The sequence below is a fragment of the Myxocyprinus asiaticus genome, chromosome 5 (assembly GCF_019703515.2).
Source record: "Myxocyprinus asiaticus isolate MX2 ecotype Aquarium Trade chromosome 5, UBuf_Myxa_2, whole genome shotgun sequence".
NCBI classification, from domain to species: Eukaryota; Metazoa; Chordata; class Actinopteri; order Cypriniformes; family Catostomidae; genus Myxocyprinus; species Myxocyprinus asiaticus.
Window position 1 is genome coordinate 2,399,751 of NC_059348.1, and position 15,419 is coordinate 2,415,169.

The following is a 15,419-nucleotide window of genomic DNA, read 5'->3' on the forward strand; positions in this document are numbered from 1 at the left end:
TTGATATGGTAGAATGGGATTATCTTTTCAAGATTTTGGAAATGTATGGGTTCGGGAGTACATTTATTGTTTGGATTAAGTTACTTTATAGACACCCTGTAGCAGCGGTACAAACAAATGGATTAATTTCATATTATTTTACTCTGGATAGGGGCACTTGGCAGGGCTGCCCTCTTTCCCCTTTATTGTTCTGTCTTGCCCTGGAACCATTAGCAGCTGCGATAAGTGGGGAGGATGGTTTTCCAGGGGTGGTGGCGGGAGGTGTGGCACATAAGCTTCTGCTTTACACAGATGATATTTTATTATTTGTCTCTGAACATTCTAGATCTATGCCTTGCCTCCACAGAATTATTAATTCCTTTTCCAAGTTCTCAGGATACAAAGTTAATTGGGCTAAATCCAAAGCTTTGGCTCTGACAGCGTACTGTCCAGTAACGGCTTTCCAGCTGGACGCCTTCCAATGGCCCAAACAGGGCATTAAGTATTTGGGGATTTTATTCCCAGCAAATTTGTCTGATTTAGTTATTGTTCATTTTGACCCTTTAATAAAAATATTTTCGAGCGATGTGGGCAGGTAGGCTTCATTACATTTATCGATGATTGGGAAGGTTAATGTTATTAAAATGAATTGTATTCCAAAATGTAATCTGCTACAACCTCTCCCTGTAGATGTCCTCCTCTCTTATTTCAAGCAATTTGATAGCATAGCAAAGTCCTTCATTTGGAATGGTAAGCGTCCCAGATTGCATTTTAATAAGTTACATAGGCCGATTGACAAAGGAGGGCTAGGCCTACCCAAGATTTTGTTTTATTACTATGCGTTCAGTCTCAGACATTTGGCTCATTGGTCACTTTCACCTGAGAGAGCCCCTCCAAGGTTTGTTATTGAACAGGCAGTTCTTGCCCCTATTTCACCATTAGAAAGCATCTCTGTCAAACTAATTGGAAAAGTTAAGTTAAACCCCGTTATTTCGCATTTACACTCGGAATGGACTAAAGTGTCCAGATTGTTTAAATTGTACACTTATTTAAATGTTGCCTTGAGCATATTGCAGAACCCGAGATTATGTATTGGCAAGTCCCCTTTCTGTTGGCCAGAGTGGATTGTGAGGTGGGTTGCTACACTCGGTGACCTATATGAAAATGGAGTGTTGAGATCGTTTGAAAACTTGGTCCAACATTTTGGGATCCCCAGACCTCAGTTTTATAGGTATTTACAATTGCACCACCTGCTTTGTACTATTTTTGGAAGTAGCACACACCCCACTAAGGAGGCAGATGCTTTGGGAGAGGTGATTGTGGCTTTTGGAAAAGGTCATGAGGCATCAGTGTACTACTCCCTGTTAATTCAGAGTATGGGGGATGGAGCTTTAACTTCTATTAAGAGATTATGGGAGAAAGATTTGAATTTGGTATTGGAGGATGGAGTGTGGACTAAGATTCTGAAAAATGTCAAGTCTGTATCTAGAGATGCAAGGGTTCATCTTATGTAATTTATGATTTTACAAAGATTTTATTGGACCCCCTCTAGATTATATAGGCTTGGTCTTAAAGACACACCCACCTGCTGGCGATGCCAATCAGAAGTTGGAGACACAACCCATGTTTTTTGCGGATGCGTTAAGATCCAAGATTTTTGGTTAAAGATTCAGAATTATTTGCGTGACATTCTGGGCACTCAAATTTTACTTTGCCCCAGACTTTGCATTTTGGGCAATGGGAAAGTTATAAATTCGGGGGACAAATATATAAAAAATTGGGTTCTGACTGACATGATGATTGGCAGACAAATTTTTTTAAGGGGATGGAAGTCAGACGGAGCACCACCATTTCTGGAGTGGTGCGCGGAGATGGGGAGGGTGGCGGCTTATGAGAAGATGATAGATGGAAGGCTGGGGCAGGAGGACTTATTTTTCAGGAAGTGGAGTAGGTATTTGGCAGTTTTGGAGGACTCTAGGGTAAGGGATGAGGAGGGAGACGTTTAGTTTAATTATGCAGTTTATTATATATTTTATTTATTTTTATTTATTTATTTTTTATTTTATTGTTTGTGTGTATTATTTTATGTGACCACAGGGGTGTTCTTTGGGGTAGGGTGGGGTTGTTGTTTGGGGAGGGATGTTAATGAGGGTTAAAAGTTAAATGTTGATTCGGTGTGTATATGCTGTGTTTTTCTCTGTTGTGTTTTTTCTTTTAATCAATGAAAAATGTTAATTACAAAAAAAGAAAACCTCTTCCAGAACTTTCAACCTTCTTCTATCAGTTACTTCAGCTAGTAACTAGAACCTTCAAATCTTTAATAAAACACAAACTTTGCCTTTCTTTTTCGACATTCTCTTTACATTCAATAAAACTTACTTTAGCCTTCTGTTCAAGCAGAGCTTTAAATTTACAACACCTATCTTGTACACCTGCCATCTTATTATTAATATAATCCCCTCTTTTTTTCTTTTTTTTTAAGTTGAATAACTCTCTTATGATTACTTTCTCCCTTTCCTTACTCTTTCTCAGGAGAAGGAACTTCCATTCTATCAAATGAAACAACATAAATCACCTTTTTTAAACTAACAGAAAAGTAAGTAAAAGTTTAAACAGAAGAAAGTAGTAAAGAGGCACAATGGAAATTCAAACAAATCTCTTTTCTTGTGTTTTGAAATAACTGATCAGTAAAATACACTATGACCTTTTAATTTCTCATGTCTCTTATTTTTTTTTAATATCCTAATGTTTCAGCATCTTTTAACAATAAGATTTCTTTTTTCAGTTATTATTCTCTTATATTTATCAGAATTTCCTGACAAATTATTCAGTTAAATAGCAAAACCATACGTCACAGTGCAGAAACGGTATACCTCTAAATTGAGACTTTTATGGATTAATATCAAACTTGAAATAGTAGTACTAGAAAAGACACCCAGTCCTTCTTTGTAGCACCCACTAACCTTTATTTAAAGTGAGGGTACTCTCTGGAAAATTTGGGGGAGTAACCAATCCAATAGGTAACTCTAACTTTGCCATCAAGCTTGCAATATTTACTCTTCAAATCAATAAATCAGCAGTAAGATGCTGGATTTAAATTTAGACCCTCAGAACAATTTAGACATGGGTATTGAACCCCTGGATGGCAGTCTGGAAAATTATAAACCCAATTGGTGGTATAAGACTGAAATCAACTTATCCAGAGAAATTTGAATCCACAATAGAAATGGCAAATCAGTAATGATTACCAGCAGTAATGAGAGTGGGAGGACCAGAGTCTGGACTTCCTCCTGCAGTATTAGCAGCTTCAATAAATCATCTGGTCCAGCCATCTGCAATGGTGAGAGACTGGTTCCAGAATGAGTTAATGAAACAACATACACACAATGATGACAAAAGAAAGGGTAAAACATAGTTAGTATCAAAGACACACACAGAATAGATGCATGAATAAGTTGAAGAAGTAATGATGTTCAATTTAATCTTAATGTTTCTCCATGGGTTTCACTTACTACCAATGACCAATTTTTCCTTAGCATTATCAATAATTTATTACAATCAAATACGTCCAAGATATTTCTTAAATCTTCAAATCAGAGCTTCTAGCATGAATAACATTTTCTGTTTTATGCACTTCCAAAAGAAGAAAACTTAAATTTTATTAGATATCAGAGCATATGAGCAAAACTGTTTACAACGTTTGCTTAGTTCTGCCTCCTTATTGGAGGTTGGGACTTTATTTTCCATTTTATGTGGCATGATTGGTCACAGATCAAACCCAAGGAAAAAGCATCATAATAATGGCAAGGCTGCAACATAAAAATCAGAAAACCAGATATTAAAAGCACAACTTCAGCAAATTGGAATGGCAGAGAACATGAAATGATCCAAATCATTCTTAAATTATTTTCCTTTCATTTTAGTCTCAAAGGCAGATCTCAGTGTACCCATGATCAACCAATGCCTACACTGTGTATATAAAACAAGAAAATAAAATAAAAATAAACATCTATCTAAACTAAAAGAATCTGCTATCTATCCTTCCAAAATTTGGGGCGTCCCAGTCTGAGTGGAGACACCAAGTGAGACGAGTTCTCCCACAAGTCTGCAGACTATCATTTGCGCACCATCCTCACAGAGTACGGGATGTAACCCCTCCCGCTCATTCTCCTTACAGGGCACGGGGTGTCTTAGCTCTCTTTTTATTCAGGGCACTATAAGTGTCTCACTTAATTGATCAAGTTTACACTGATAAAGTTGCAACTCACATGTAAATTTGTTCTCCAGACATACTTAAACACATAGGAAATCAAAAACAAAACTAATAATCATGGGTTCTTTCATTTAGATATCAAGACTTGACAGTGTTTAATTTAATATTGTTCAAAATTGTATTCTCTCATAAACTGGACCAGACAAAACTTAAAACAGACACATGAATGTGAAGTTTTCACATTTAAGGTTTGCTTTTCATACTTAAGGTACAAAATAGAATTTGGTTTTGGAAACATTTTCCTTATTAGTCAGTATCACCTTTTTTTCTTTTTTTTAAACTAATTTCTCTTTCCCATTTCTTTGAGATTTTATCAATCAATTCTCTACACAGTGGATTTCTAGATTTTAGTATTTCCACTGTAGTTTTTGCTATGATTATACCTTATCATAACAATTATCTTTAATAAAACCTTTGTTTAAAATCCAATTATTTAGTTGACTTTAGTTTGAAGTAATACACTGGACTCAAAGCTTTATTGTTTGTCCAAATAATGTGATTTCCCAAATGAAATTCAATCACTTTAAAGTTCTTTATAATTTCAATATAATTACTTGTCACTGTGATATGAACTTTAACTCTAAGCACTGTTATACAAATTGAATGTATAAATTCTCTGTATGTAGTCAAATACATTTCTATGCTACAGTCTAGTTTAGGAGTTATGATCTGGCTCACGTCCAAAAATCACAACAGCTGCTCTTTCTCAGTTTAGTTAATCTTATATCACGCTTCCTTCATGGCATGAAAAGAACAGCCCAAGGCTAAATTTTGTCCAGCCAGCTAAGTTAACTTTTTGCTTTCCTGCACATTTAGTTTCATGGGATACAGCTGTGTTGTCTCACTGTTTTTATTCTTTTTCCTATTGTCAATTTATACTGTATTACATTTACCCATCCGTATTCTCCACTATTATACAACCAAGATTTTTTAAGTGCCCTCTTTGCCACTAATGATCGGATTTCTTCTACCTCATATATTGATGGAAGGTCGAGAATAGGTCTAAATAAATTTTCATATATACTCCTTATTAGTTACACAGCAAAGGTTGAGTATCTCTATCTGTAACACAAATCCTAGTCAGGAAAATGTCCAAACAACTTACAAAGCCAATATCTCAGAAAGTTTTTAGTTTTCGCTGTGTTTACAAAGAAAGTACCTTTCCAAATTTTCAGACAGGCTTTCATTCCCAACATCCGTTCAACATATAAAAGCTAACTTTGTTAGACAACATTTACTCCATTCAGTGTGTCCCTCATGAAAAATGCACTCTGTGTTCCTTATTTTTAAGGACTCATCATACATTTGATCTTCTTCTTTTGTCCCTTTATTTTTTAGGGCTCATATTTGTACTCCATACACAATCGCACTTCAGTCACACTTCACACACATTCAGACACAGATACATATACTCTCACAAACACAGAAATGTTCACACTTTTTTACAAACACAAGGCCTTTTTACACACAGAGCTCTAAATAAAAAAACTACAATAAAATTCTAAAACAAAACCATTCTACTGCCTCACTTAGATGACCTACCAAGCAGCCCTTCTCACCGATTCACTTCCTCGACACGACGAAAAGCGGAATTAGTAGGATTTTTGCCTACCCGTGCAGCACTCTTGCTAATATAGCAGAGCGGTATCCGAAGGACTTTTTTTTCCTGCCTACCCGTGCAGACCTCTTATCACTACGCAATAGAGCAGTATCCATAGGACTTTCTTTTCCTGTCTACACGTGCAGACCTCTTATCGCTACGCAATAGAGCGGTAGCCGTAGGACTTTCTTTTTCTGCCAACCTGTGCAGACCTCTTATCACTACGCAATAGAGCGGTATCCATAGGACTTTCTACACATTAATTTATCTTAAATTTTCACTGTTATCCATCAAGGCCCACTTAACAGTAAAACACTTAATTTATCTTAAATTTTCACTGTTATCCATCAAGGCCCACTTAACAGTAAAAAGAAATTTTTGCATGCAAGTAAATTCTTTTTGAATCAGAAATGTGTCTGTTCTTTAATTTGGAGAAGCCTTTTTAAGAATTCTCTTACCACTACAGGTAGACCTGTGGTGAACTACATAAACAATTTATACTAAAAGCAAAATTGCTTACCTCAAGTGGCCATCTGTTTATGCAGCTCGGCCCCCGCCAGCCCAACATAGCAGCCTGCATACCGCTCCTGTTCCAATCCCACTTCTCCGACACCAAGTAATTATGTCGTGGCAGATTCCCCAAAACAGCCATCAAAGCTCAGTCGATGGCTGTTCAATTTCTCAGAGGCGCCAAGTTCTGATTCCAAAAATAGACTTTTATTACTGAGTAACAAAGCTGAGGTGTTCCATGGAGCATGTGAAATTACACTTTTGAACATGCCTTTTTATACAGTTTCTGTTCTCTTTGAGGATGGCCTCTTCGTCCAATAAAATGAACCCATAATATCATCCAATAATATCATCCAATGAAATCTTATGCCTCGATTATTTACGTCATCACTCCTTCTAACAGAACATCCTGGCTTAACTTACTTCAGTGGTGGCAAAAGCATAGCTATTGCATTTTATTGCATAAAACACACTGTAATCACTTCATATGGTTACATATTTTATATTAACTTACATTCATTACTTTCTGCATTCATTTAATTAGTATATTTAATGATTTCCCTTATTTCAGTTTATTGGTCACACACAACACATCCCTGTGAGATGGAGAAGTGTGTGTGCTGCCACAGGTGTTCTTTTTTATCCTTGAGACTCCCTATTCCTCTTGACACATGCATTCCGATTCATCCCAATACTCCCTATTCCACATATTGTCTGCATCAAATCATGCATTGTCTGATTCTATTCTGTTAAAAGCATTCACAGAAAGGGCCTTACAAGGAGACACAGAGAGAGACTGTGACTCTCTAAACTGTATTTTTCCATTGTTCTGCACCTGGATTATCAAAATAATAAAAAAGTAAATAATAATTAAATCAATAAACAAATGATTAAATATGTAACATATTGAATAACATTCATAATGCAGTTTATCATAGTACATGATTATACATTGTCATTTTTAGATCATTGTATATTGCATACATGTTAATGCAATCATCAAAATGGATTAACTGAATGATTAAATGAAAATATACCATACCAGCAGCCACCTTTGGCAGATGTCATGGAGCTGTTGAGCGAATGTGAATGGGTGGCTGAGCGTTGTAGAGCATCAGCGAGAGGAAGTGTTGGCATTGTTACTCTGGGCTTCGGCCGACCTGTTGCAGGATGGCTTTCTTCAGATCTTTGTACACCAGCAGGTTGGACACAGGTAATTGGTGGGCCACGAGTTGGGCTTCCCCGGACAACAGCGGCACAAGGCGGGCCCTAACTGAGTGCTGGGCCAGTTCCATGCTCCCACCATCCGCTCAAAGAGCTCAAGGAATTGAGGGCCCATCTTCGTCAGCATGACATGCGGTATGGCCATAGGTGGGTCTGGGGTCACAGCGGAAGACCCCTCCTGGAAGCTCCGTAGCACCTGCCGGTCCTCCGCTTGAGCCTGGAAGAGCGCCTGGAACTGCTGCTCCTGTTCCAGACACAGCTCAAGCAGAGACTGATGTTGGGCTTGGTGGTTACTGGCGAGGGTCTTGAATACTTCGGTCAGCGGTGAGGACTCCATGACAGTGTTTTCTTCCTCCTAATTCATGGGTTTCAGCACCACTGTGAAAGATCTCTTGCTGGGTTGTGAAGGAGGAAGCGGGAGTCGGTCAAACAATTCACCATGAGTCTTTCATTCACACACTTTTCAGTATATACACACACAGATGGCTTTTCAGCACAACCGATCACACACACAGTCAGGTTTGTGTGTCACTCTCTCTCCCCTCTGGTGATCTGGATTGCCATTTTATCCCTCTCCACTCCAACTGCAAACACAAAACAGCTGTAAGAGGTGATTTCCCACAGGTGTCAATCATTAACGTTCTGTCTCTCCCAGCCTTGCTCTCTGCAAACGTCGCTCAGCCACGCCCCCATCACCACAACATGTATTCAAAACATGAAAACATGAACAAAAACCACACAAATGCGTGACATAATCCCCCCTCTAAGGGCGGCTTCCGACACCCAACAAAAAACAAATCAGGAGTTCAGTTGGGAGCTGGGTGGGGGGGAGACTAGAGGACGCTGGAGAACGCTGCTGTCCAGGCGACCGGGGTGGAGCTGGCGGAGGACCCGGAGACCAGGGCGGAGCAGGCAGAGGACCCAGAGACCAGAGCGGTTTGGGTGACCAGGGCAGAGCTTTCAGAGGGCCTGGAGACTGCTGTGGACCAGGAGAACAGGGTGGAGCTGGTGAGAGGCCAAGAGACCAGGGCGGGTCCGACAGATGGCCAGGAGCATGGCCAGACAAGACATACATTGGCCGGGGAGTAGGGCCTGAAGAGGTAGTGTGGCATGGTGAGGCAGCATGGCCATGGCAACTCAGAGTTAAAGGCGGCAGGGGACTTAGAGGGCTTGGAGGTCAAGGTGGCCAGGAACTCATGCGCTGACTCTGGGACAGACGAGGCTTCAGGCGCGGGCTCTGGGACGGGCGAGGCTTCAGGCGCAGGCTCTGGGATGGACGAGGCTTCAGGCATGGGCTCTGGGACGGATGTGACTTCAGGCACGGACTCTAGGACGGAAGAGGCTTCAGGCATGGACTCTGAGACGGGCAAGGCTTCAGGCGTGGGCTCTGGGATGGACGAGGCTTCAGGCACGGGCTCTGGGATGGACGAGGCTTCAGGCGCAGGCTCTGGGACAGACAAGGCTTCAGTTGCGGGCTCTGGGAAGGACGAGGCTTCAGATGCAGGCTCTGGGACAGACGAGGCTTCAGGCACGGGCTCTAGGACAGATGAGGCTTCAGACTCTAGTTCTTTGACCGTGACAGGTGTGGGTGCTGGCTCGTTGACCGTGACATGCGTGGGCGCTGGCTCGTTGACCGTGGCAGGCGTGGCCACTGGCTCGTGGACCGTGGCAGCCATGACAGGGGACTCAGGCGTGGAGGCCATGAAGGTGGACTCAGGCGTGGCGGCCGTGACGGTGGACTCAGGCGTGGCGGCCGTGACGGTGGACTCAGGCGTGGCGGCCGTGACGGTGGACTCAGGCGTGGCGGCCGTGACGGTGGACTCAGGCGTGCGGCCATGACGGGGGACTCAGGCATGGTGGCTACAGAAGGAGAGTTGGCATCCTCATCTGCCACTCCCACAGTAAACGGTGAACCACTAAGACAAAGGGCAAAGTCAATGTACTGTTCCAAAGTCCAAGAAAGTCCAGCTCCTGGTAGAATGAAATATAAAGACTCATTTATGCCCACATGGAAAAAGTCCTTCAGAGCCACATCATTAAAATCCACCTTTCTGGCCAGTCTTCCACATATTCCTCTATGGAACGGTTTCCCTGGCGTAATCACATGAGGCAAACTGCTGGGTTCATGTTGTGGTTGAGTATTCTGTAACGTGTAGGCAGGCAGGACAGGCAGACAGGAACAAGCAAGGACGAGACGATGATGTGTGAGAACCCAAGTACAGTTATTTTACTGAATCCAAAGTGAAAACAAAAAGAAACCAAAAACTAAAAGATTAAAAATCTAGACTAGATTTGACTTGACTAAAAAATAATACAGACTGGGCTAGATTACAATGTCACAATAACAATAATTGACAAAGGACAATGGCAAACATGAGGGCTTAAATACACAGAGTAAGGGGTAACAACATTACAAAACAACCAATGTCAAGACTGAACTGATAACAATATAACCAATGACCAAATAGATAACAAGACTATAAATAAGAACCAATCAAAAGACAAGACTAATAAACATGGTGGAACATGAGGGTCACATGACAAACAGGGAAATCACATGACAAACAAGGAACAGGAACAAGGATGAGAATCTAAACTTTCAAAATAAAAGACATGTAATCAAAACCTGAAAACATGAACAAAAACACACCGATGCGTGACAATACATCCCAGTGCTACAGAGAACGGTCTGGAAGAGATGAGTATGCTCGCATCACACATTTCTGTGCTCCCTCAACAAACTCTGTGCAACCGCTCCCACGACAGCAGCTTTACTCAGTTGTATGATGCAAGGTATCAGGACATTTTAACAAGTACATGAGTAAAGTATCTAACCTGATACCAATCCTTTAATAAATGCATCATTCTTTCTGCGTGGCACTTCACCCTTGGAAATAAGGAGTATTCCAAACTCCTGTTGAACTCTGCCAATGGATAAAGCTAATGGCGATAGCACAGAACGCACTAGTGGAGATGATGTGCTGTCCAATGTCCAGAATATGAATTTCATATAATTAACCATAGCAGCCCTAATTCTGTTCTATTTCTAAAATCTCTCGCGCTGCATCAGAGCAGTAGGAGGGCCGCAGATGGCCCTCGGGCCGGACTTTGGACACCCTTGTTGTAGTAAGTTGCCAGTGTGATGACTGACTTCTACAGGTGCTATCTTTCCAATGTGTCTAATCAAAAGCCATTCTAAAAGCCTTTAGAATGTGAGAATGTTATTTAGGTGAATTTTAGTGACCTTTTTCCTTAATAAAAAACTCCGGCCATGGCAGAGGAAAACACAGGAGGAGAACGAAAACACACAGTCACACAGAAATAAGCCTGTAACCCGGCGGAGTCAGTGACACTAATAAACTAATAAAATCATTTTGGTGAAATTTTGTGATTTTTTTATGCATGATATTTTCAAACTGTATCCGTATATTTGAACATGCTGGCAAAATTTTACCTATAGTAAGTAAGTCATGCCACTGGGAGCCTATATTCAGAATCTGACAAAAAATAAAATAAAAATAATAATAATAATTTAAAAAAATAAAATAAATTGGGTGAATTTTAGGTTAAAAAAAAAAAAACTAAAATAATTGAGTACTGTATTGAGTACATATAATTTGACATGCTGGAAATATAGCAACTGAAGTAATTCATGCATGCTACTAGAAGCCTACTACCACCTTTGGAAAGTGAAAGTAACATTTTGATAAAATTCTGTTATTTTCATTTAATACTGTATGTGTATGGTTACACATAATTTAAAAATGGCACCTGTAGTAAGTCCACTGGGAACCTTCTACAATTTTTGGAATAAGAAAATAAAAACGTATCGGTGAATTTTAGTTTATTTTTTCTTAAATAATGTAATACTTTATACGTATAATTACACATATTGAGAAAATTACACCTGCAGGAAGTCATGCATCGCACAAGGAGCCTCCTACAACCTTTGAAACATGAAAACATAATTTTGCCGAATTTTAGTGTGTGTGTGTGTGTGTGTGTGTGTGTGTGTGTGTTTAACTAATTGAACATTGCATATCTCGATCTCATGTTGTCAGTCAGCAGAATTACTGCAGCACAAATTGCGCATGCGTGATCCATTCTGAGCCGTGCGAGCTGATCTCAAGAAGCTTGTGTGTGCTGCGTGTGTCTCTTTTCATTTCATCTCTTCTACAATACGAAACACAGAAGGGCTCTCGGCTACAGTAGGATATGCGCGATTCCTCACCGCGGTCACCGGTGCCCCACCTGTGGATGTCGGCTTTGCATCTCTCCGGCGTATGAATGGACCCGGCATGGAGGAAACGCCGTTTCAGAAAGTCAAGACGCGGCGCAAGAGGAACCACTGTCCGCCCGGGGTCATCGCGTGCGAGGATGAGTTCGATTGCAAGGAGCTCGAGTGCCTCTTCCACAATTATAACCTGAAGCTGGACCAGACCTCCACATTGAAAGCGCTGGCAGTGCTGCTGCTGCTCTCCTCCGGTCTCAGTCTGCTCGAGCTGCTGTCCGGACCGAGCCTCACCGTCTCCAAGGGCTCTTACCCCGTGCATTTCATCATCTTCATCTCGCTCTTCATCGTCACCAATGTCAAGTACCTGCAGGTATTTAAGTGTAGTTCTATAAAACAATCTTAATGAAATACCCAATATGTTGTCGTACACACAACATATGTGGGGTATATATCCAAAAACATGGGATTATGTTAATAATCAATATTTAAAATGCCACCTATATACATTTGTATTAAATTTATATATACAGTGGAGTCCAAAAGTCTGAGACCTTAATTAGACACCAAAATCAACAAGTTTTGATTTATTATTTTTTTTTTTTTTTTGGATTTTGAACATTTGAAACAAATAAACATTGCTTAAATAAGAAATATTTTAGATTTTGTCTACTATTTTTTTTTAGGTCACCAATCATGCTTGATAAAATAGGTCATTGACAAATGGGTCATTGTTAAATAAAGTTGTTTGAAGTGATAAAAATTAGAAATCTTTAAAAAATCTAGCTTAAAACATGCATGTCAAGTTTGTAGAAATGTAATCTTTGTGTCCATGTTTGTTTCACAAAGTAAAAACAACAAAAAAAAACCACATTTATAGCATTTTAAAAATAAAATTGACTTGAAAACATCATGTAGTGTAACCATCAAGTAAAAGGCATTAAAATACTTTCCTTGCACCTGAATAGAGTGTATGCAATTTAATCATTATTTTCAAAAAGGTTTTCAAACATATAAAAATTATATATATTTTTAGAAATATTAGTATTTTTTGACAAGCATATCAAGAATTTTGACATGACCTGAACAAAATGTACCTGCTCATAACAATGTCAAAATATTAATATTTAATTATGTTTTTTATTTTTTATATATATCACATTCGTGAGGGTCAAAAGGGCTCCTCTCTGTTTAGTTGGCTACTTTTCTTGTTACATGGGAACAAAATTGCCACATACTTGTTGGTTACACCACATGTCTTTGATCTGGTGGACCAAAGTTTTTATAATATTAATAGTCTTATTTTAAAGTGAAATTGTTTCACCACTTATTTTCTAAATAATGTTTATATATTATTCTGTACAACTCATGCCAACATTTATTTTTTCAAGAATTTCAGCTTTTAGTGTGACTAATTATCTTTTACTTTCTCTGGAAGGTTACACCACATAACATTTTGGACTCCGTAATTGGCCAATTCAGGTCAATTTCATACTTGAGGCAACTGTTAAGTTCAGAATTTTGCCAATTACTCCTGCAGGTGACGCAGCTGCAGCAGATCGTTCACCTGACCCTGCTCTTCAGCTTTACCTTCTCCATCCTCTGCTGTCCGTTCCCTCTCGTCTCTGGCACTTCTGGTCCCAATCAGGGTGTGTGGCAGCTTGTTCTGCTCACGTTTGTAGCCTATTCCCTCCTGCCCGTCCGGACGCTGCTGGCGCTGCTGTTCGGGATCATGGTCAGCATATCGCACATGATCATCACTGCAACGTCAGTCACTGTTAAAACGCACAAACTGTGGAGAACGGTAAGAGTTTCATGGTTAATTGCTTTTTTTATTGAGGTTTAAGAGATGTGCTCAAACGTTCAGTCCTTTATTGTGTTTGCTGTTCCATTTCAGAACCAGAGTGATGGACAGCGGCACACGCTCTGAGTCAGCGTTGATTAATTCATGCATGTTTACTCTCAGAATTAGTTGTAGTGAATTACACTCAAACAATTAGCCTACTTCTGCTGCTTGCTCAATTTACTTAATGGAATGATTTAATGCAACATGCAATTTCTGAAAATTTTTTCATAACTTAATTTCATTGTGTGATATCCATTTTAAATGTGTAGAATTTAGGAAGTTTACTTAATTAATTTGCACTGGCACTGTATGAATAATTATCATTGTGTTGGGGTTTCTAGTTCTCAGATTGGATTGAGAGAGTAAATGTTGAAATTAAGTATTATTTGTGTTTAGGAGCTAGGATGAGACTTTTTAAGCTCATTGAACTATGTAATCAGTTTATGTCGCTAGTCCCTGTACTGTATGTCGCTGCTAGTGAAACATTAAAATTGTTCACAGAAACTTTAACTTCTCGATCTTCGCTGCACTCGACACCATTATCTCACAGGGAACCTATGACAGGAGGTCCACTGACTCCACCTTTATTAAAAGTCGCTGGACACGCCCACATCTAGTCGCCAATGTTCGCTGTCGCCAGAAGTCCCCAGCTCCCATTGAAAATTAATGAGATCATACCACTTTGTCGCTTTGCTTTTTTCTACCCAATTTATCTCAGTAAATATCAGTAAATTATCGGACACTTTCACTCATGGAACAAATGAATTGTATCTGACTTAGAGTAGTGCATTTTTTTTATGACGTCAGTCATCAAAAACTATTGTTTTTACATGATGCTGCATCCACGCTGATGATTGTTAGTGTAAATATCCTTAGAAAGTAAGGCCATGTCCACACTAATCTGTTTTAGTTTGAGAACACGTTTTTGCTATGTTTACGCCTCTCGTCCAAACTGGAACATCATTTTCCTCCACTGAATACAGAGGCTCCACATGAAAACACTCTCCATAACCATATATTTTGGAAATCAATGATGTAAGGAAACTGAAAACAGAGACAGAAAAGTGTGGACATGGCCTTAATCATTCAGGTTTGGAACTCGCAATCGTTTTTGAGTGAACTATTTCTTTAATTTTTTTAATCTGGTCCTCCTTTTTGCACATTATATAGTAGGTAAGTATGCATATTTGGATGCGGAGCGAACCAACCCTGTTCTTGGAAGAACCCTCTGCCCATTTGGGATGTGTCCTCAATTTAACACACCTGATTCAACTCATCAGCACATTACTATAAACTACATGACTAGAAAAATTGGGGCATATATTATGTGGAGTGTTGAAAAGAAAGAAAGTTCAAGTCATTTATAGAGGTGTTTACGGTCAGCAATTCTGTCAGGTGGACACTGACAAGCTTACAGCAGACTGCTTGTTTCATGGTGCTGTACACCCAGTATAATGGACAAATTTGTTTAAAATGTTCTTGCTCTATGGAAACAGTTCTTCTGGATGTTCAGATTTCTACACCAGGGGTCTTCAAACATTTTCAGGCCAAAGACCCCTTGGTATGTAGAGAGACAGAGCAGGGACCCCAACTGAATATTGTCTGACAATTGAGTGTTGCATTTTATGCCTATAAAAACGTGTATCACTTCACTTCACTTTTATTGTCACACAACCATATACACAAGAGCAATAGTGGGTGAAAGTCTTGGGTGCAGTTCCGAGAAACATAGCAGTCATGACAGTGATGAGACATA

At 39.7% G+C, this 15,419-nt stretch overlaps 1 protein-coding gene across 2 annotated transcripts in view; it reads left to right on the plus strand.

Moving 5' to 3' along the window:
- The first annotated feature begins 11,869 nt into the window (after nucleotides 1-11,869).
- adcy1b (adenylate cyclase 1b) overlaps nucleotides 11,870-15,419 on the plus strand; it is a 100,338-nt gene continuing 96,788 nt past the window's right edge. For both annotated transcript variants that reach the window (XM_051697471.1, XM_051697470.1), the window contains exons 1-2: nucleotides 11,870-12,190; nucleotides 13,358-13,621. In XM_051697471.1, the coding sequence (XP_051553431.1) occupies nucleotides 11,870-12,190; nucleotides 13,358-13,621 (585 nt within the window). The remainder of the gene's footprint in view (nucleotides 12,191-13,357; nucleotides 13,622-15,419) is intronic.